Source organism: Schistocerca gregaria, chromosome 2 (genome assembly GCF_023897955.1).
Source record: "Schistocerca gregaria isolate iqSchGreg1 chromosome 2, iqSchGreg1.2, whole genome shotgun sequence".
NCBI classification, from domain to species: Eukaryota; Metazoa; Arthropoda; class Insecta; order Orthoptera; family Acrididae; genus Schistocerca; species Schistocerca gregaria.
In genome coordinates, this window is record NC_064921.1 from 850030697 (window position 1) to 850053701 (window position 23005).

The 23005-nt window shown below is 46.6% G+C and overlaps 2 protein-coding genes across 2 annotated transcripts in view; both read right to left on the reverse strand.

The window, feature by feature from the left end:
- The window catches only part of LOC126336007 (translation initiation factor IF-2-like), an 82035-nt gene extending 70147 nt beyond the window's left edge, over window positions 1-11888 (reverse strand). Inside the window, exons 1-2 of the mRNA XM_049999485.1 lie at window positions 11848-11888; window positions 542-605 (exon numbers count right to left, since the gene is read on the reverse strand). Of these exons, the coding sequence (XP_049855442.1) occupies window positions 542-605; window positions 11848-11888 (105 nt within the window). The remainder of the gene's footprint in view (window positions 1-541; window positions 606-11847) is intronic.
- The window catches only part of LOC126335219 (protein rhomboid), a 278300-nt gene that overhangs the window by 185137 nt on the left and 70158 nt on the right, over window positions 1-23005 (reverse strand). The window lies entirely within an intron of this gene.

A 23005-nucleotide genomic window follows, 5' to 3' on the forward strand; every position in this document is an offset into this window, starting at 1 on the left:
CGCAGCAATATGGGGGTCGTTTGTGCGCCGGCTCACGGCGGTAGATGCGCTGAAAGCTTTTACGCATGCACGGAGCGAGCTTTGTCGACCAATCACAGCGTTCGCTGGCACGTATGCGGCCCCAGGCATCATTAAATGTTAAACTTGCTTTGTCAGTGCACTACCTATTTCGTAAGTCGATTTTTGATCTTCAGGTCGTTTTCATTCATCTCTAAACCGAAGACTATTGATACTTCGGGGGAGGGGGGCGGTCATTGGGAACATGGAACTTGCATTAAGAAGCTTTCAGTTCCCATGGGTTTCGCTCTGAAATTTAAAATTACTGTGCTCTTGACTGACTAGGTGTCCGCCATGGATTTTCTACTGAAGAAGAGGTCCACCAGCTGAAAAGGTTGGGAAGCCCTGGTCTATAGGAAACACTGTACAGCCACGTCAGTTAGACAACTGTCTGAACAAACTAGATGCTACCGAGCTGCTGCTTCGTAGCAGGCTACTGCTAAATTTTCGGTCGGACAGTAGCTCTGGCGAAAGTGACCTCTACCTTCGCCTTCTTGATGACGCCACCATGGACGACGACTGCTGTTTCATCAGCCCGCAAACTGAACCTAGTCTGCATGTAAAAGTAAAAATGGAGAGCAAAAAAGTTCTTTAGAGCTTGAGAAGATGATGAACGGGCACAGGCAGAGGGGAAAATACGCTCTCCTTCCAAGAGCTGGGGGCGTTTATCTTGCCGCTGATGCAAAAGCGCTCTCTAGAACTGGCCGCCGGAGTTGCCAGTGGGCGCTGGCGGCGGCAGAGGCGGACGTGTGAACGCACGCACGCAGAGAGAGAGAGAGAGAGAGAGAGAGAGAGAGAGAGAGAGAGAGAGAGCTGGGCCCCCAGCAGAGCAGCGGCCGTCACCTCTGAGCGGAGACTGTGGCTGTGACTGCGAGAATGTGACAGAAATAGCGCTTCCCGCCTCAGGCAGCCAACTTCCCCCGGGCAAACACGTCTCGTCTGGCGGAGCTGACACACCAGCAGCGGGGAATTTCCAGCCGGCTCCAGCACCGCCTGCACACCTAACAGGGGTGGTCACGGCTTTATGCCCAAACAGCAGGCCGAGAGAGATTGCGCCAATCGGTCTTCTTCCCCTCTTTTTCTCCAATTCCTAGCAAAATTGGGCGAAGTGGGCTGTAATACAGCGAAGCCCTTTTGAATCAGGGTACTTTATGCTGTTCGGACCGTCATTTAATCTCATGGGACAATCTAGGAGTCATCTGTGTTTGTAAAAGTCCTTCCCAGAACCTGGGGCAGATACCCTAACCGTTTTATTGAAAGCGCGTAATTACTGACAGGATTTAATACGCTGTCATCTATTCATTAAAAGGTATAATCTTACGCTGAAAGTTTAACACAATAACGCAAGTGTTACAACTAGGAACCCACGTGTTTCGAGGCAACGTAGCTGGCGGCGGGCAAATTCATCAGCTCTTACCCATTGAAATCGGGACTCATCTGACCAGGCCACGGTTTTCCAGTCGAGACACCTCAGTAGGTTTTGAGCTCAGAATATATTCTAAAATTCCACAATGAATGGATGTCAAGTATAATGGATGCTAGTTTTGTGTATAGTTTGTTAGCCCCTTGTAGACAGTTGGGATTCCTGCTTATTTCTAACGACTAGGCGGTTTTTTTTTTTTTTGTTCCCGGTTTCTACGGTAAGTTACGGTTAAAAGAAAAACTGATCAACCACGAATTCGGTATAGACCCTAATAATTCAATTTTTGCTTTTTCAGACTTTTTCAACGCCACTCGTTAATCTCTATACCGTTCACCTTTGCACTTTTTGACGACCGATTTCTATCTACGTGATCATCATGAGATACGTTTGTCTTCTTAAACAGCAAACAAAAGAACTTGTAGCCAACATGTACACCGTTAAAAAAAAAAGATAGAACTTTAAACGGACACGATAAGTAATATGTTTTTACCTCTTTTGATAGCTGCAACCTTGGCAAGTCGTTTATATTTTGTTTAATGGTTTAGGAAGACAAACTTATCTGATCAATATCACAGAGATGAAGTCTATTATGAAATAAAAATAACTACGATCAAAGACTGTTTTGAATTTTACAAATTACAGACTCATGGACTGCTATGCACTTCCATGCGACTATGTCAGACTTCAACAATAATAAAATCGGATGAAGAGGAATACATGCAGCATTATAATGAGGTGACAAGAGTTATGGGCACACCCCGTAAATATCGTGTGGGATCTTCCTTTCGCTAGGTTTAGTGCAGCAACTAGATCGTATCCCATAAGGGTTCGAGGGGATTCAGGATGGGAGAAATTCGTAGCTAAATCGTTTGCTAGAAATGTCCAGCAAGTTTTTGAAACCAGTCTCTGACAACTATGGGCCGTTGACATGGTGCACTGTCATCCATAAAAAATCCATCGTTTGGAAAAGAAGTTTAAAATTGTCACTAAGTAGCCGAAAGTAACCACTTCCCACAGTGATTGGTTTATCTGGACCAGATAAACAGGCCCATTTCATAGACACATCAACTTGCACTGTGCCTTGTTGATAACTTGGATCCATGGTTTCGTGGAGTCGGTACCACACACTAATGCTGCCATCAGCTCTTACCCATTGAAATCGGGACTGATCTGACCAGGCCACTGTTTCCAGTCCTCTAGGGTCCAACAGACGTGGTCACGAGCCCAGAAGAGGCGCTACATGCGATGTAGTGCTGTTAACAAAGGCACTGGCGTCCATCGTCTACTGCAATAGCTCATTAACGCCAAATTTCGCCGCAGTGTTGCTTGTCTGTCAGCACTGACAACAACACGCAAACGTCGCTGCCCTCGGTCGTTAAGTGAAGACCGTCGGCCATTGCATTATCCGTGGTGAGAGGTAGTGCCTGAAATTTGGTGTTCTCGGCACACTCTTGACACAGTGGATGTCGGAATACAGAATTCCCTAGCGATTTCCGGAACAGAATGTCCCATGTGTGTACCTCCAACTATCATTCGTTGTTTAAAGTCTGTAGGTTCCCGTCGTGCGTCCATAATCAGGCCGGAAACTTTGTGACATGTATCATCAGAGTACAAATGACACCTCCGTCTGGGCCAAATGGCTCTGAGCGCTATGGGAATTAACATTTGAGGTCATCAGTCACCTAGAACTACTCAAACCTAACTAACCTAAGGGCATCTCACACATCCATGCCCGAGGCAGGCTTCGAACCTGCGACCGTAGCCGTCGCGTGGTTCCAGAGTGAAGCGCCTAGAACCGCTCGGCCACAGCGGCCGGCTCCGTATGGGCCAGTGCACTGCCCTTTTACACCTCGTGTACGCGATAGTACCGCAGTCTGCATATGTGCATATCGCTACAATCACGTACACGTCGGTATATGATTATGAATTTATCGCATAATAAAAATTTCATATCGCTTTTATTCTTACTTTTTCTGAGATTACACTTACAATGCCAATTTAACGGAGCATTTTCACCAAGGAGAGCCGAACCTAGGCCCCCGGATCCGAAACTCTCCGAAGACGTGCGAGTACGTGATGGAATGCTCAGAAGCGACCTACACAAGGGGCGTGTCCACTGACACGTGCTCTCCTGGGTTTCTATCGGACGTGAGAGACGGCATGATGGAAGCAGGAGGGATGGAGAAAGGGGAGGAGGGGTGGGGGAGTGTTGGCATTTGTTTGCAGGCGACGCCCCTTGGACTACCAGACGCCCTATTCGGAGCTGTCCGAGGCCGGCGCTGGTTGTACTTGTCATTATCACCCACGACGGACACGTGCTGGCATTGGAGTCGTGTTTTCGTCGCATCCATTACCACTGTACGTGGTATTTATTGTTATTTGCTTACTGTTTCATAGTAACTGTAATTACTGTTACGGTGTTCAGCCCGAAGATTATTTGATGCAGCTCTCTTTACTAGTCTATCCGGTGCAACGATCTTCGTATCTGCAAGACTGTGGCCTGCATGGTGTTCCGAAATTCCCGTTACGAGCTTCCAGTACTTTTAAGAGGGAATTTGAACCATGTCCGGAAACGTACTGTTACCCTGCTACACCGTGATGCCAGGTAGGGGTGCAACAGGGTGGTGGTTACCTCGGATCGTCTGATATCTGCCGTGTATCCTACCCCTCTAACCTCATTCGAACGCCACCGCCGTTTCCTAAGTGTGAGAGCAACATGGTTAGCACACGTCTGCAGAACAGAATACGTCGACATAGCCTTTCTGAATGGCGAAGCTCTGCGCAATGGAAGGAGCGCTCGTCGCCTTTATCAAGATCGTGCTCCACAACGTACGACTCCATCGCATACACTTTTCTCCACAATTACGCAACGGCTTCGAAAAAGGGGTACCTTAGCGTCGGCATGCGTGACTATGGTGCTCCAAGGAAACGCCGCACGCCAGAATTTGAGGACGTCGTACTGCATCACGTTGAAGAGAACACGTCAAAGAATACACTAGCACTATCTTTGGGTATTACTGAGTGGTATTTTAACATACGTCATGTACTGGGTCATGCCTAATCGGTCACTTGTAGAAGTGTTCGCGTAACCAAAATTTTTCAAATGGTTGTACTACATGGGTTCCATTCAAAATCTTATCTACTCACTCCCCTCTAGAAGTCCTAGAAGTTTGTGCTTACAGCACTTCTGAGTTCCAAAAATTTTAGCCACCACAATTCCTCCCCATTACCAAATTGACAGTTCCTTGTTGCACCGGGATGTGTCCAATGACCCAGTTCCTTCTATTAGTCTGGATATGCCACAATGTTTTTTTCTGCGCAATTCGATTCTGTAAGTCCTAATTAAATTATACGATCTACACATACAATAGTAAGCACGACGTTTGAGAAGCTTTTGTTCTATTCTTGTCTAAAATGTTTATGGTCCGCGGTCCACTTCAGACAGATACCTTCAAGTACCCAACACTTCAATTTATATTCGTTGTTAGCAAATTTCTCATCTTCTGAAGACTGTGGAACAAATTACTACAATTTACTGAAAGCGAGTGTGAAAAACAGACCGCGCTAGCTTCTGTTAATATTCACCTATACAGAAATAAACATTATGATCATTCAGTAGAGACTTACCATATACATACCCTTTTATGGAAGAATAATGAGAGTCTCTACGTCTTCGTTAAAGATAATTCAGTATTGGACTCACCTGAAAACAGAAGAAAACGACAGTTACAATAGAGAAACTAAACAAATACGCGGAAATAAACACAGCTTTTGGCAGACAATTACCTTCAGAATCAAGTTTGGCTAAAAATGGCTCTGAGCACTATGCGACTTAACTTCTGAGGTCATCAGTCGCCTATAACGTAGAACTAATTAAATCTAACTAACCAAAGGACATCACACACATCCATGCCCGAGGCAGGATTCGAGCCTGCGACCGTAGCGGTCGCTCGGTTCCAGACTATAGCGCCTAGAACCGCAAGGCCACACCGGCCGGCTAGAATAACGTTTACAACTGGTTTGTGAAACTTCACGGTCGTCCTTCCGCCAACAACGAATTTCGTGACTGTCGACGAAAATCGGATGCCGTTCCAAAAACATATGCGCTGTGTGCAACATGATTGAAGAAGATCGGCAGATTACTTGTATTATTTTAGATTCTCTGTCTGATCAAGGTATACGGACACCTCCACGTGATAAGGAATTAACCACTAGATGTCACGAAAGGCTGGACCACCAGTGTAAAAGAAGGGGGACGTGGGTACTGTCAGCAGAGGACCAGTGGCAGAGAATGAGTCAGTCACTTACTTCGAACGTGGGGTAGTCATTGCATGTACGCGAAGCAATGCCACGGCTAGAAAGACCTCGTGTATCTACGGACAGGCACAGCCAAGCATTGCCAAGGATTATTATATTAAATCGCATGGAATCAAGGAAAGGATTCACTCGTGAGTACCGAAGTGCTACAGACAGTCAACCTACCACAATGACTGCATAGAGTGTCAAAAAGAATGGGCTGTAAGAAGCAATACGTCTCTGTAGCCACTGCTAAGCGACGCTTGAGGCGCTGTGGCGGGCGACGCCACTGGACATTGGATGACCGGAAACGTGTGATTTGGAGTGACGAATCACGCTATGCCAAAGGTTGCCGAACTTTTCCTTTCACGGAACACTTTGAGAATCCTGCTACTTTGATAGAACGCCTTGTAGATTTTAGAGGAAATAAATTTACAAAATGAGGAAACTTTGTTTTATTCGGTGAACACTTGAATTTTAGATCACTGTTAATAACACAGAAATCATAATAAGAACAATTAGCAAAGTGAAAATGTTGAAAGAACTGCCATGCTATTAATAGTTTTTCGCAGAGCACTTTTTCACTTCCCGCGGGACATTAGTGTTACGCGGAACACAGTTTTGCAAACCCGTGGTAATCAGATGGAACGGATGCCTGGAGAACGTTCCCTGCGGTCGTGAGTTGCACTGACAGTGATGTACAGACGTGGTGGTGTTACAGCGTGGGGTAACTTCCGTGGTTCGGGTGTGATCCTTTATCGCACTTACGAGATCTATGAATGCTGATTGATATGAATACATTTTATAGCAAATGTGCCGCGCACAGTAGAGAAACAGTTCGAAAGTGATGACTGTGTCAGCAAGATGGCTTTATCATAACAGTGCACCCTGTCAAGCGAAACGTGAGGCAAACGCTTTTCGACAACAAAATTCCTCAAGTGGTCTGGCCTGAACCCAATGGAACACCTTTGGGATGAGTTAGAACTTCTACTTCGCTCCAAACTGTAGCGTCCAGTACCACTACCTTCTCTGGTTGCAGAAGAATCGGCTGCCATTCCCATTGAAAGTGTCCCAAGCATGGATGTTAATGTCCATTAATAGTTATCCAGATACTTTTGATCAGGCGGTGCACATATCGAAGGCTGAGCACAAGATTTTGCATGAACATTTTAGTTATTAAAGCGATCGGTTCCGGATGGATTCCCAACATTTTGACCTATCTAGAAAACCGCTAACGTCGGTGTACGAAAATGCTGGAAAGAAAATATCAACCAAGGAAACCCATAAACAAAATCTTAACAGGTGGCGAGTTTTGGACACATTCGAGACCAAACTAAGCAGCAATCAACTTGTTTCCTAGATAAATCCAAAGCAATATACCTGCTTCATATAACATACTTATTTTCTGTCTGTCCATCGCTGAAGGAGAACGACTGTATTTCCTACTTTCGCCGGTAACCCTCTGGCCACAGGTATGTTCAGTGATGATAAAAAGAGTGGTTCCTTTGCGAAGCATTTCCAAGAACACGAAACATGCGGCGAAGCATTTCCAAGAAAATAAAATATGTGATTATGACTTTTCACTGTGTCGGTTGTAACGTGAAAATGGCCAAGGGGGTGAAATTAGCCAATAGCGTAAAAGTATGAAATAAAGTATTTAATTGAAACATAAAAACTGGCTATTCAGAACAATTACTTCCCGGAAGATATTTTCAAGAAAATGATCTCTTGTTTTAGTGGTGACACTGGAGATGTCACGACCATTACTTTAGGGGAGTGGCGAATGGTTAATGTTCATCGATATATAACAATTTCTAGAATGAAATTTTCACTCTACAGCGGAGTGCGCGCTGATATGGAACTACCTTTCTTCCAGGAGTGTTAGTTCTGCAAGGTTCGCAGGAGAGCTTCTGTGAAGTTTGGAAGGTAGAAGAAAAGGTACTGGCGGAATTAAAGCTGTGAGGACGGGTTGTGAGTCGTGCTTGGGTAGCTCAGTAGGCAGAGCACTTGCCCGCGAAAGGCAAAGGTCCCGAGTTCGAGGCTCGGTCCGGCACACAGTTTTAATCTGCCAGGAAGTTTCATACAACAATTTGTTAACCCCATGTCATGAACGAAATAACTAAAAATCTAAAACGCTACATCGCTCTTCATCGTAGCAATGCCAAGAGTCATGCATTTAATTACTTGACGTCAAAAAACACAATCACCGAGCTACTGCCCGAACTCACCAGATTAATCGCCGAACAACTTAGTTTCTTCCTTATGACGAAGAAATAAATGCGCGGATATCGCTTTTCATCGCCGCAAGAAGTTGCGAATCCTTCCAACACTATTTGTGTTACCAAATCAAAGTGGAAAAATGTTTCCATACCTTTGAAAGCATACAAAGGAATACACATTTTGAATATTTTGAGAAACACTTAACACCTGAAAAGCTCTATGATTTCACACAACTGATTTGATTTCCATTATTAAAAATCAGTTAACAGATTATCTCCTTTTCCCCACAGTAGATCACAAAGGAGAGATCATCTTCAAATCTCGTTCCGAGAAGGGATTCCTTCAGTTTAGCGAGAAGATTGTAATCACACGGCGCCAGGTTGGGGTAGTAGGGTGGCTGTTTAAATGTAGACCACACAAGCTTTTTGATCTCGGCATGAACTTTTTCAACCTGAAGTGTGTCAATATTTTGCACACACTTGCATCTCCTACTCACGTACGGAATGACAATTTCGCCGGACGTTTCAAGTATTGGCGAGCCCACATTCATACGATAATCCGCTTGCCCAACGACTTTACGTACTGCGATCAACAGCGTCATCCTGATACACCACCTGCAATCTCTTTTGAATGAATGTCACTGTCTCATTCACGTAACAAGGGAAGTCTGAGACAGCATGTTGCTTCACATGAACGGCAATTGCAGCAGTCATCTTGAACGAGTGCGACTTGAGGAAACAGGTTGAATTAAATTTTAATAAAAGCGTTTCTGTGACCTCCGTGAACGGCAAATTAGAACAGAAATGGGAGTTTAAAAAAAAAATCATGTTTATAATCATGTTTATTGCTTTTGGAGGGACCATCGTATGACGCACTGCGGGAAACATGCAAGACAATTTCTGTTCATTTAATCTGAGTACTTAATAAAAAGTTAATATAAAAACTCTTTTTCCCTTTGTCTAGCATTACTCGACACTGGGCTAGTAGGCCGGAACGTAGATCGCAAAGACAAATAATTAGTGAAACAAGTCCCGATCCCAAATATGAAAGATTCTTTCTCAATATATAGAGATTCTGGTAACTATCTCAGCTTACGAACCCCTGGTTCTGAAAAGCACCTTATTAATGTTATCATATTTTTGACGGTGCGATCGAAGCAGACTCTTCCCCCCCCCCCTCTTTTTCCTATGTGCATTGTCAGTGGACCCAGCGGTGCGGCTCGTGTGTGTGCCCTTTTAGCGTGACTCCGGCGAGTGCCGAAATTAAGCTCTCTGCATGCGAAGGCACGTTCACCGATACGCCTCGCGTGAACTTTAAAGCTAACATACCGCCCGAGCCTAATGAAGTCTTCGAACCGTATAAATTGTCGCCAAGGCCGGCGCTTGCCCCTGCTGCCGCCGCTCTACACACACCACGCGCGCCTGCCAGACATGAGCACCGCTACCCGCTCAACAGCGAGAGACGATGTGTGGCCGAAAGGCAACTACGTCAGGGGTTTCAGCAAGGCAATGGGGACACACAATGGTTATGAATATAAATGGTCCTTCACAGCGGTTTCTAAATACGTGACATTTTTAAGAGTAAGATCTGCAAGCCGGCCGCCTATTTCTCGACAGACCTGCACAGAATTTATTAATGGTTTGGTCTAATGTAAAGTTCACAGTTTGGTGAAAGTCCGTTCCTACGGGCAACACGATATTACGACCACAGCCCAACTGCACATACCTGACAACGATTCGCCCACACATACTGTGTTCTCTTTCCGAGCCGCTGTGATCGTGCACAACAATAAAACTGGCGCTAACACCCTCGGACCGGCCATACCGCACATAAACACGAGGTAAAGGGCAGAAGGTTAATGACAGTCGGGTACAGTTTTTGAATAAACAACATTATGTCTGTTCATACATCAACAGATGGTTACTGTTATTAAAAGTTGCTGTGAGCCCATCTGTGCACAGCTGTCATAAGAATTGTTGGCACTTTTTAGTAATTCGGGAAAGTGTTCCGCACCTTTATTAGCGTTCACTAAGCACTCACTGAAAACTATTAACATAACTTTCCAGTAAATTTATTTCAATATTAATGCCACTGATTCTCTCCACATTCAACGCGTGGTTGATCGTATACGCGTTTTCGAACACACAATGCACGAATCTTTGTTGACAATCACGTACATTTGGTGAGGCAATAGTTAAAAATTTACAGTCACCCCTCGTACATGCCGCATATTTACCAGCGAATTTAACAGGCTTTGTCAACCTAAAAGAAGCGTTCGACAGTGTAAAATGGTGCAAGATGTTCAATATTCTCTGGAAAATATATGTAAGCTTTAGCGAAAGGCAACTAATATACAATATTTCCAAGAACCAATAGGAAAAAATATGAAAGGTGAGACAAGAACGCTGTGCTCGCATTAAATAGGATTTGTGACAGGGATACAGACTTTCGGCACTACTTTTCAGTCTATACATCGATGAAGGAATAACGAAAATTAAAAAAAAAAGTTCATGAGTGAGACTAGAATTTAGGGTGAAAGGCTATCAACACCCGCCGATGCCATTTCTTTCCACGGTGAAGGTGAAGAATTACAAGATCTGTTGGATGGAGTGAACATGTTAATGAATTTACTGAGAGTAAATCGAAGACAGGCGAAAGTAATAAGGAGTAGCAGAATAGATTCAGCAACAAACTTAGTAACTAAACAGGAACCAACGAAGGAGAGGAATTCTGCTACCTTGTAAGCAAAATCACGGATGGATCTGGAAACAAGGACATAAAAAATGACCAGTACAGAGAAAGACGGCATTCCTGACCCAAAGAATTCCAAAATACCGGCTTAATTTGAAGAAGAAATTTCTGAGAATGCATGTTTGGGGGCAGCATTTTACTGAAATGATTTGTGGACTGTGGCGAAACCATTAAATGTTGATAATCGAGTAGTTTCAGACGTTGTGCTACAGTAAGGTGTCAAAAAAAAAATGGCGTGTGACGAGGGCCTACCGTCAGGTAGACCGCTCGTCTGGTGCAAGCCTTTCGATTTGACGCCACTTCTGCGACTTGCGCGTCGATGGGGATGAAATGATGATGATTAAGACAACACAACACCCAGTCCCTGAGCAGAGAAAATCTCCGACCCAGCCGGGAATCGAGCACGTGCCCTTAGGATTGACAGTCCGTCGCGCTGACCACTCAGGTACCGGGGGGCGGACAGAAAGGTATTGAAAGTTAGGTGGACCGATTAGAAATGAGGTCCTCAGAACTATCAGCGACGAGAAGAACATGTGGAAAATATTCACGAGAATGATACGAGAATTGTTACCTCATCAAGGAATAACTTCAATAGTTATTGAGGGAGCTGCCGAGGATAAATATTGTAGGTGAAGAGAGATACTTAAAAGTGTACCACAAATAATTGAGCACACCGGGTCCAACTGCGGCCCTGCAGTGGAAAGGCTGGTGCAGGGCAATAATTCAAGAAGGGTTGCATCACACCAGTAAGAAGATTGAGGAGAGGGGGGAGGGGTGGAGTTGGGGGAGGGGGAACGGACCCAGTAGTGCAGCAAGCACCCTACGCCTCAGCCAATACGGTGACTTCGTAGCGCAGGTGTAGGTGGAGCGCACAGAAGCGCGATCGTTGAACCGCGTGCTGTGTGACAGGCGTGGTGAGCGAGCAGCGGGCGTCGAGGCGACGTGGAAAGTCCCACGGGAGCGCTCCGGCCTGCACTGGGAAACGCGCTGTGTGAATGCCGGCACAATAGGCGGCAGCGCGCGACCACGGCCGCGCGAAACCAAACGAAACGAAACGTGGGCGGGCCCTGCCCAGCGCGGCAGCTACGCTCTGCACTTACTGCAGGTACCACACTCCACTTCCTGTGTGCGGGCTGCTCATCTTTTAAACATGACGCTCCTCCACGTCTTACAACACCCCCCCCCCCCCCTCCCCAAGCACCCTTGCACTACCTTCCCGTGCTGTAAAAAGAGGTCCATGGCGCTTCGTCTATAGTGTTGCAGGAATGGCCTACAACCCTCCTGCCCTCCTGGGCGTATGGGAATTCCAGGTATTAGACAATTACTTTCATTTTTTATACGCACAATCGTAGTAGTATGCTTTCAGTCGTGACCTGTAGTGTCCATGATTCACAATGCGAAATTTTACTTCACATAACGCAAAATCTTAAGCAGAGAACGACAAACCGAAATATAGACTACCGCAGTCACACTCAAAAGGCGTCGCTCACACTCTTCAAACACCACACGACTTAGCGATTCTGTAGATGGCTAACTGATGATCGATACAGGTAACGATTAAAATTGTGTGGAAAAAAAAAATTACAATTCGTGTCAAGAACTGCTCCAAGGGCAGGATCGTCGTTTATACCAAAACTCCAGCAGTACGTCGCTCCTTCGTCTGAAGATAGATCATCATGTGATCACCACAATCATCACGATGCCCTTCATGTAATCAACCATCACCGCTGTCGTCATTGCTACCTGGATCGCCGCCGCCACCGCCACAACAACAACTTACACTTTGTGTGTTTCAGTTTTTGCATGATCGAAGCAAATTTGTGATGGGCTGACTCGTTCTTTTTCTTTTGCGATCTCTTAACGTCTCGGGTACGCTCTCGTACGGTCCGTCAGGACGAATTGTGCAGTATTAGCAAATATTTTACCCTCCGAAAAATAATGAAAAATCCCTTCTTTTCCATCAGAGAAAACACTGAGCTTTAGAATTCCGGCAGATTATTCCAGTCCTGTGGTAATTACTGTCCGTTATGTCGTTTGGAAATAACGCAAAATACTTATTCTTACGTCTCTGTTTATCAAATCCTGAATTTCGTATCCCTCATCGTTATGGAACCTTTAGTTTTCCACATCCATGCTAGTCTCTGTGACAGTACGTGGACATTTACCTCTTTTAGCTTCTTGGAAGAGAGTTTTTAGTTCAGTGTTGTCAATACGGAAGGCTTTGTTTGAAAATGCCACGTTATCGAGAAATATAATCTTAGGACTGGTGACAGGAACCTGAGATGATAAATGTTGCAACTGTCCTGATCTGGAGTGGCGAGTACTTGAGGACGGTCTGAGTAAATGTTCTGAGACGTGGGAAGTTTGCCATCATCTGACCTAAAAAACAAAAGGGAAAGCGGGCCGAGGTCTGGCAGGCGCGGCCCACGCAGGACAATGGAGGGAGTGAGTGAGAGAGACGTGGGACGGGATGGAAATGGAAGGGATAGCCTGGAGCCCCGGGGGTGGAGGCCACGCCCGCCGGCCACACGTGTGCCGCCCACGTGGGTGGCAGGCACTGGGACGGTCTGCTCCAGTGTCGAGCCGCTCTCGCCGATGACTCACCATAGCTCTCAGAAAGGACGCTACAGTGCGGGAAGCGCCATGGGCGACCACCACTAGCTGAAGGAGACAGAGACCAGGGGGCGTAGCACACTGGGCAACAGGTAGCAATTTTGACACACACACGATACTTGAGGATGGCGGTTCGGACACAGGTTTTACGTGCTTCTCTAATCACTTAGGTCCACTGGCGGCACGGAAGAGCATTTTAACGGTTCAAATGGTTCGAATGGCTCTGAGCAGTATGGGACTTAAAATCTTAGGTCATCAGTCTCCTAGAACTTAGAACTAGTTAAACCTAACTAACCTAAGGACATCACACACATCCATGCCCGAGGCAGGATTCGAACCTGCGACCGTAGCAGTCGCGCGGTTCCGGACTGCGCGCCTAGAACCGCGAGACCACCGCGGCCGGCCATTTGAACGGAATGGATAGTGTCTTGAAAGGACGATATCAGAAGAACATCAAGAAAAGCAAATCAAGGAGAATGGAATGTGGTCTAATTAAATCAGACGATGCTAAGGTAATTGGAAACGAGGCACAAAGTAGTAGATGAGTTTTGTTTGTTTGGATACCCTGGAGCAATTTAGGGGAATCACTTAAAACCTAAAAATCTGGATGACCGGACGCGGATTTGAACCGTCATCTTCCCGAATGCCAACCCAGCGGGCTACTACTGCGCCACCTCGATCGGTGTGATAAAGCAGAGAGAATGTAAAATGTAGACTGGCAATGGCGAGAAAAGTTTCTCTGAACAAGAGAAAATTGTTGGTTCTGTATTTGTATGGAGTGTAGCAGTTTAGACAAGAAGCGAACACAAATGAGGTGAAAATGTATGTGAAATCTTATGGGACTTAACTGCTAAGGGCATCAGTCCATAAGCTTACACACTACTTATCCTAAATTATCCTGAGGACAAACACACCCACCCATGCCCGTGGGAGAACTAACCTCCGCCGGGACCAGCCGCACAGTACATGACAGCAGCACCCTAGACCGCTCGGCTAATCCCATGCGGCTCACAAGTGTGGTGCTACAGAAGAATGCTGAAGACTGGATCGGTGGATCACGTAAATAATGAGGTGGTACTCAATAGATTGGGGAGAAAAGAAATTTGTGGTACGACCTGACTAGAAGAAGGGATCGGTTGATAGGTCACATTCTGAGACATCAAGCCATCATAAATTTAATACGGGCGGGAAGTGTGGCGGATAGAAGTTGTAGATGGTCACCAAGAGATATATATAGTAAGCAGATTCATAACGGTGAAGTTGCAGTAGTTATTCGGAGGTGATCAGGCTTGCACGGGATAGAGTAGCATGGAGAGCTGCACCAAATCGGTCTTCGCACATAAAGGACGACAAAGGAAGAAGTAAGTACCATAACATGCTTTCTTCTAGCCCTATCGTCGAGGAGGATGAAACAACTGTTTCAGTGACAAGAGGAAAATTTAAATTCGCGGTATTGGCTTACACTGCGAGACCTTTTTATGCCTGAAGTGAAACGACAGAATCGCCGTGAGATGAGAGAGGTTTGTACACTATGGGGTTGCTTACGACGTCTGATAATCTCTAACGATTTGTCTAAAAGAACGTTTTGCAAGACCACTAGTTCCATGGCATGGGAAGTGATCCCGTCGATAAAATTTCATACGAGGCTACTAAAAGCTGAGATTTACATTTTAAATGCAATGAGCTGTTGCATATCTCTCGGAAGCCCTAACCCTAGAAATTCCACGAGGTGCGCTTGAAAAGCGAGTGACCAACTCTTCCGCCGACACTTGGAACGGTCACCATCTAGATGTCATTTTTCAAACCTTGCGTAACAGTTTATTTTTAATTTAACACCCCCGACCTGACAAGTCTTTTGTGGAAAGGAGACGGACGAAGCAACTCTTAGCAGCAGCCAATCAGCGCAGGCTTTTTAAGAACAGTATCTAATATGTGAAAACACGCTTTCCCTCGTCTGCTACGAGGTAGCATACAGCTAGCAACACGGAATCACTGGCCCGGCAGATCCGGGGCGCCAGCAACCTCGAAGAAATCATCCTGCCTGCCGTGAACATCGCAGGAGCAAAAGAGGCAATCACGACTCGAGATTAAGGAAAACCTCGGAGCGGAGCGCGCTCCTCTGCGAGAAGGGTGAGTCGATGTGAGGTGATTCAGCGAGGGCGCTGACACGGCGCGGTGGGGGATGATAATATTGGGGGCAGAATCGAGAGGCGCCCTGTTTATCGGCAGCTCAGGGGGCGCCGCAGCCCCAGTCCCAAGGGATCGGCTCATCAAATTGCACCCCTCCCCACTGACCCCCCAAACCACCACCCAGCCCCTCACAGCTGTTTCACCAGTCCAGACAAGCTGCTGTTGGTTTTATTACAGTGGGCAAATGCCTCGTGCGAGCTTGGACGAGCAGAGCCTTGAGGGGCAGAGATGTTGCGTATCGTGTGTATTCGTTAGTGAGCAAAGAATATCCCACGAGACTGATTGTAAGCCCAACTTCGATACTCCCTGCGAAGCTTCATTTCTCGGCATGTTTTGTAATAAATCGATTCCTTGCCAGCTATATGTGCTATCCCCGTCCGCTATTGTAACCGCCTCAGTGAGGTTCCGGCTGCAGGGGGAGGAGGTATTTGTTTAGCCGTAATTAATCCTCCTATAAGACTGGCATACAGAGAGAGTAATTTTATCATCACGATCGGTACTACCAATAAATATCCACTGCAGGAGGAAGTTCCTGAAGTCCTGCTAGGACGCAGCACCAGAAGTGATGTAAACAGAATCTGGAGCAAGAAGTTACCAATGAGAAGGCACACGTACTGCTCCTGATACTGATTGACTGGAAGGCCAGAATGTTAATTTCGCGGATAGGTTTGGAGCATGGCGAAGTCTGTCGGCAGCCCTTACAGTGTGAAGAACTCTTGTGCCCTTCGGTGATGGTGTTTTCGTTGTGTATTTCTGAACTCGGGAGTAGAGGATCCCTCATGATCGATGAAGTTACGTACTGCAGTACAGAAGAAAGAAAATTTAAAGCGCTGTGCGGCCATGGCAGTCTCTTCTTTTTCTCGGTAAGTGTTGCATATTAGCGAGCGTGGACTGATTGCAAAAAGAGAGACCTCCAAGCAGGGCGTGAGCTGCACGTAGTGATGAATAAAAGGTTACGAGTTGGATATGGTTAAGCCATCCAACAAATTTCGTTCGCTTGCGCTGATTCTTTCGCTGTGGACTATGAACTGTGTTCCCTATTTTGTTGCTGTCGAGATCATCGCCGAGTATCGCTAGACACAGCGTATGCAGTGCCGTAAAACTACCGTAGGCTACCGTAAGTAAGCACAGACTACGGTAGTTTAACCCAGAAGACTGCTGGAAATGAAAAACACTGTAGATGTAATTGTATGACGTCTCACGCCGGGCTCAAGTTGCCCGTGTGGTCACGCGGCGGCGGCGGCGGCATCTGCGGCCCGCGACTCCGCGGTCGATACTTGTTATCGATCCGCAATCGCGGGGCCGACCGGCCGCTATAACGGGGAGGTCATCGACGTAGGCGGTGGGCGGCGACGGCTACACGGTAGCAGTGGCCGCCGCGTGGCGAAGCCGGACAAGCGACCGTAAGCCGCCCCGGCTCCGCCTCCACTCGCTGCCCCGTATACGGCGGCGCTTCCTGCGGCCCACGCCGGCCATTGTTCGCGCCCACCCGCACCTCGGTTCTCGGCGGTCCTCCGGGCCGCACACGCTGCTGGCCGCGCCGCGCAGTATTGTTCCCAGCGCCGACACCAGTGCCGCCCTAGGCACGCCCTCCGCTGCGAGGCGAGGCGGCCGCAGGGCCGACAGCAGGTACAACACACACACACACACACACACACACACACACACACACACACACACACACACACACACACACACACACGTATCTTTACGCGGCGCCTCTAGTTTACAACCAAATTTTATCTCCACTCTAACATTCAATCCAAGGCCACGGTGGCTGCAACGGATTATCGCGAAATCTATCATGCTGGGCAAACCTTTTAAAATGTTCCTTTCGTACGCTCCTAGAAGTTTCCGTCTCACTGCGTTAAGTCCCGTTCCAACAACTTAATTGTAGATTACACGATAAATCACAAAAACTAAAAACTTATCTATCCACGTAAATAACTATGGCGTTTCAATTATGAAAAATTGAAACCATCACGTCCATAATGTTATAGGGAAAGCTGAGCCAAAGGCTGCTGAAGAAGCAAGGAAGAGTAAGGTTCAACAACTGGGACAGCACGGACGGAGCACAATCCTGAATTTTTGCGAGACTGAGGAAAGAAATCGGCCGTGTTCTTTCAGAATAACCACCCTGGCATTTGCCTGGAGCGATTTAGAGGAAATTACTAAAACTCTCAATGTGGATGGTCGGACGCGGATTTGAACCGTGCCCTCTCGAATGCGAGTCCGGTGAGTTAACCACTGCGTCATCCAGCTCGGTAAATCTACGTAAGGCAATGCCTCCACTATGCTTTCCCGTTCTAGCCTAGAGTTACTGTGCGGGTTGGGACCATTATCAGATAGGACTGAGGGAGAAGAAATGACCATTATAATAAAAACAAACCGAAGTTTGCGCGGAAAGATTTAGGCGTTCACCTTTTTCAACGTTCTATTCGAGAGTGGAGCGGTCGAGAAAGAGTGAAAGTTGTACTAGAACCTTCTAGCAAGCACTGAAGTACGAATTCTAGATTAATCATTTAGATATAGTTGAGGATGCTGGCCGACCGGAGTGGCCGTGTGGTTGTGGGCGCTACAGTCTGGAACCGGGCGACCGCTATGGTCGCAGGTTCGAATCCTGCCTCGGGCATGGATGTGTGTGATGTCCTTAGGTTAGTTAGGTTTAATTAGTTCTACGTTCTAGGCGACTGATGACCTCAGAAGTTAAGTCGCATAGTGCTCAGAGCCATTTGAACTATTTGTGGATGCTGTACTGTGAAGACATAGAATACACAAAGCCCTTTTCAGACTCTCCATCATGTATCTTCAAAATGGTTCAAATGGCTCTGAGAACTATGAGACTTAACATCTGAGGTCAGAAGTCCCCTAGAATTTAGAACTAATTCAATCGAACTAACCTAAGGACACCACACACATCCATGCCCGATGCAGAACTCGTACTTGCGACCGCAGCGGTCGCGCGGTTCCGGACTGAAGCGCCTAGAACCGCTCTTCCACAGCGGCCGGCTTGTTTTTGGTAAAAGTTTTTTCAGCTAGTTCAGCTTCTCCCAGAAAGGATAATTCACAGCATAAATATTTCAATATGTTCACTCTTTCTAGAATTTTGTTTTTCAAACAGATCCCACTGTGCACTGGGTATTTTTGTAGAAAACTAGTTTGTTTTTTAGATGTTGATGTCGAAGCTGCTTTTCTCGAATATAATCTATAGATTGTGTACAAAATGTTGCAGGCCATGATCTGAAGATGCTTGGAGAGATTAATCATCTGAAAAAATTGAACATCCACTGTGTGTGTGTGTGTGTGTGTGTGTGTGTGTGTGTGTGTGTTTGTGTGTGTGTGTTTGTGTGTGTTTTTTCGAATGAAACCATGTGCCATTTGTCTCCCTTTTTGGAACGACTTTATTCATACAAATAGGAGGGGCGTAAATAAATAATACACTTTTTACTGAAAACAGCCTGGTTTTATTCCGGATTTGAATATCCATATTATTAGCTGCAAACCTTATTTTTCAACAAAATCTCCGTTCAATGCGACGGCCTTACGTCACCTTACTGGGAGGACCTGTATGCCCAACTGTACAGTTCTACTCGACGATGTCGCCGCCAACGTATTGTTGCATCAATAGTGTTTCCGTCATTCACGTATTGCTTCCCGCGGAGTGTATTTGAGGCGACCTGAGGGTATGTGCGCCCAGCGGACACGACAGATATCGGAAAGGTTTGCGCGAACTCGTTGCAATGGTGGCATGTCTCGCCCAACGACTCACCGTGTTTTTGTTTACTGCCAGGTCTCCGCAGACGTATTGCAAGCGCCGCAGTATTTGCGACACTTGTTTTCCGCTAAAAGAAAGAGGAACGACTTCTCTCTGCTCGCAACGCACCTCCGTTACGGACTCCATTTTGAAGGACACGTACGGCGCCCTCCAACTATCGGAGTTTCACGGAAGTATAGGAGCTGAAGCTGGTGTACTCCACATATCCCACAACAATAATTCCCACATTTTTAACTGAGAATGACCCAAGAAAAAATGTGTTGCGTACCTCACTGAGGGTCCTTCGCAATGAAGATGCTGCGGTAACTATACTATGCCCTTATGGTGACCGGGAAGAGCGGTTGAAACCGAACGCCTTATAGCAGTGTGCGCGCTCTTTCAAAAAATTCCGACTGAATAAAACTGCGTGGCTGAACTGGAGCTGTAGGACAGGGTCGTGCTTGGATGTTAAGTTGGTAAAAAGCATTCTTCTCGGTAGTAAAAGTCACCGTTTGAATACCGACGCTTCACACAGACTTAACAGCTCAGGATGTTTCGATGTAACGAGATGTTCACGACGTAGTGTGGTGCCCAGATTAAATTCACTTCGCGACATGCCCCACAACGTGCAGGGGAAACCAGTGCGCTATACAACCGTAGTCTTTGGAGGGGTGACAGACGTTTAGTAGTACAGACCGGCAGCTGTGTGAGCGGTTTGGCGGACACAAACGAGTCGGCTTGCTGCAGTGACCAGGTAGAGGGTGAGTGTAGCAGCTGCGAGGCGCGGCCCCCAGTCCGGCAGCCCCCAACACCTGCTACGCTCAGCTGTTGACCGCCACCTGCAGGCAGCAGACACGCCGAGGCGCGCAGCACGCGCCGCCTGTCGCCACCTCCAGGCGCACTCGCACACAATACACTCCTGCTTGTGCTCAGCGTGCGCTCTAACAGGATTCTGATATGCCTTGCGGAGCCAAGCGCATGCCACTGACACAGTGCACCGTAACTGTGGCGAACTCTTAAGGCTCCCGTCACACTGGCACCGACATCGTTTGATTCCACCGAAGAACGATGTTTTCATATCAATACGTCAGTTCGGATCCAGTGGTAGCATCTTCGATCAGAAATCAAAAACATCATGAGTCCCGGATTCAAACTCAACTAGTGCTAAAATTTTCAATAAAAATCAGCAGCAATGGCTGTCGTAAACTTCCAACATAAGAAGCCAGCCAAAGGCCTTGTCAAAGAATGAACTGACTGACAGTTCGGCGGCGCTCTTGCATCAATGTACTCTATGATGTGTAAAATGGGGACGGCTGCAATTGGCGAAACATTAAAGAGAGGTTTTAACTTTGAACATACTGCAACTACTAATGTTTACGTTTCACAAGCCAATGCATATTACGTCAACTGTCCAGCTCATTGAGGTAAGTGGTACATTTACAGCTCAAATTGGCTACACGTATGAACCAGTGTGAAAGGAGGTCATGGTAACAACCGAAACAGATCATTGTTAGAGAGAGAGAGAGAGAGAGAGAGAGAGAGAAGGCTTTACAAATAAGATCTTGGCTGCGAAGCTGTCTTTCTTCAATATGATCGAGTATTAACGTTTCTGATTTTAAGTCAACTTTATTATGAACGTGTTTTTTTAAGCCATTTCGTGGTACTCTTGGCAGGATAATTTTAAATTCAACAACATCTTTGTGATTGTGTCGGTTTCCAGTTTGTGGAGTTCCTTTGTCCATTGGGCGTTTTTGAAAGAAAACGCCACTTGTACGTTGCATTTTGGTCTGGAATATCGTTATGTTTGCGTTTCAATAATTCCCAATGAAATTCTTCTTTATGATGTGAAACAAGCTGCACTTTTCATGGGCCAAAAGACTTGAAGCTAGTGTCCTTTCTTTTCATTAATTCCGCGAAGTTTTGCCACTGGTCTAGGAATCTGTCAGTCAGCTTTTTTTCCCTAGAAAATCATTAGATCTATATATACTCCTTATTCGTCGCGCTCACATCATTAGTTTGGGACGAGCCTTAGAGTGTCCTCCACTTCATCGGTAAAAAGCCTAACAAAAGGGGGGAAATATAGGATTTGTACATAAATTTGACCGGACTCGACCGTAAAAAGCTGGATACCTGGCAGCTGTAATCATGCGCTCGCAGCGGTAATAGTGAGCTCACTCAACCGTCTTTATCCTGAGGTTGGGAGATCAACTGGTAGCCTCCAGACGGTGGAAGACTTTTAGAGTCATCTGTCTCTGACTCGTTTGATGCGACCCGTCGCGAATTCCTCTCTTGTGTCATCCTCTTCAGAGTATCACTTGCAACTTACGTCCTCAATTAGTTGTTGGATGTATTCCAATCTCGGTCTTCCTGTATTGCCAACGAAGTTATTCCATGATTTCTTGACAGATGTCCTATCATCTTGTCCCTTCTTCTGGCCGGTGTTTTCTACATACTCCTTTTCTCTCCGATCCAGCTCAGAATCTATTCGTTCCTTACAATAACAGTCCACAATATTTCCAACACTCGTCTGTAGCACCACATCTCAAATGCTTCGATTCTCTTTTGCTCCTGTTCTCACATTCCAAGTCTGACTACCAAATAATGCTGTGCTCCAAACTAACATTCTTCTAGTTACGACTTGCGTTTGATACTAGTACACTTCCCTTGGCCAGAAATCCCTTTTTTGACAGCGCTAGTCTGCTTCTTATGTCCTCATTGCTCCGCCCGTCGTTGGTTATTTTGCTGATAAGCCAGTGGAATTCCTTAACTTTATCTACTAAGTGACGATCTATTTTAAAGTTAAGTTTGTCGCTGTTCTGATTTATTTTTCAAAATTTAAGTGGTGGCGGGGTTCGAACACGGGGCCTAGTACGTTTTGATTAATAATCAAAGACGATACCCGCAAACCACGGGAACAACTTTTACACAGAACATCTGCTTATGACTGAGCACAACTGTAACTGCAATATTTTGGTCAAGGTGGCGGAAAATAATTAACGATTTATTGTATATGCTTCTGACTAAGGAATAATTCGCTTATATAAATATTAATATATCGTACAAAAAATATAGTTGACAGTTGTGGCAGCGGTGATAAAGCTTCAGAGATGCTACAGAGACGAATCTCGGCGATGTGGAGACAAAACAATCTGGAGGCGGAACTAGACTCACGTAGCAACAGCACTGTCCATGTAAACGCAAGTGTCCACTTCGAGTCCCGTGGTGGCACCTAGCTGTGTGCCGTCACACGTGGCGAGTCAAGGTGCCGAGCGCTACAAGATTTCCTAGAACAGCAGCCGCGCTTGGTCCGCGTAAAGGCGACCACCGAGTCACAGTAGGGAGGCAAGCCTGTTACGCCACTGTCGCCTCCCACAGCTGTACTAGAGGGACCGGGCAGTTCCACTGCTGGCTGCAGGAATGTGGGGTAAGAGCAGGCCGCAGTGGCGGCGGCCAGCTGTGCGCCGCGCCGGCACCTGGCGGCGGTTCGGCTACAGCCAGCCGGCCGTCTGCTGGCTGGCTGGCTGGCTCCCCGTCTGCAGGCGGCGCCGACCGCACCTGCCATCCGCAGGACTAGCCGCCGGCACCCGCGGGCGCCTCTCGCGTACCGACACCAGGTACAGCTGCCGGCAACACCAACTGCTCCCTTGCTCTATAGGCGCGTACACACTGCACCGCGAAGGCCAACGGACGACAGCCAACCG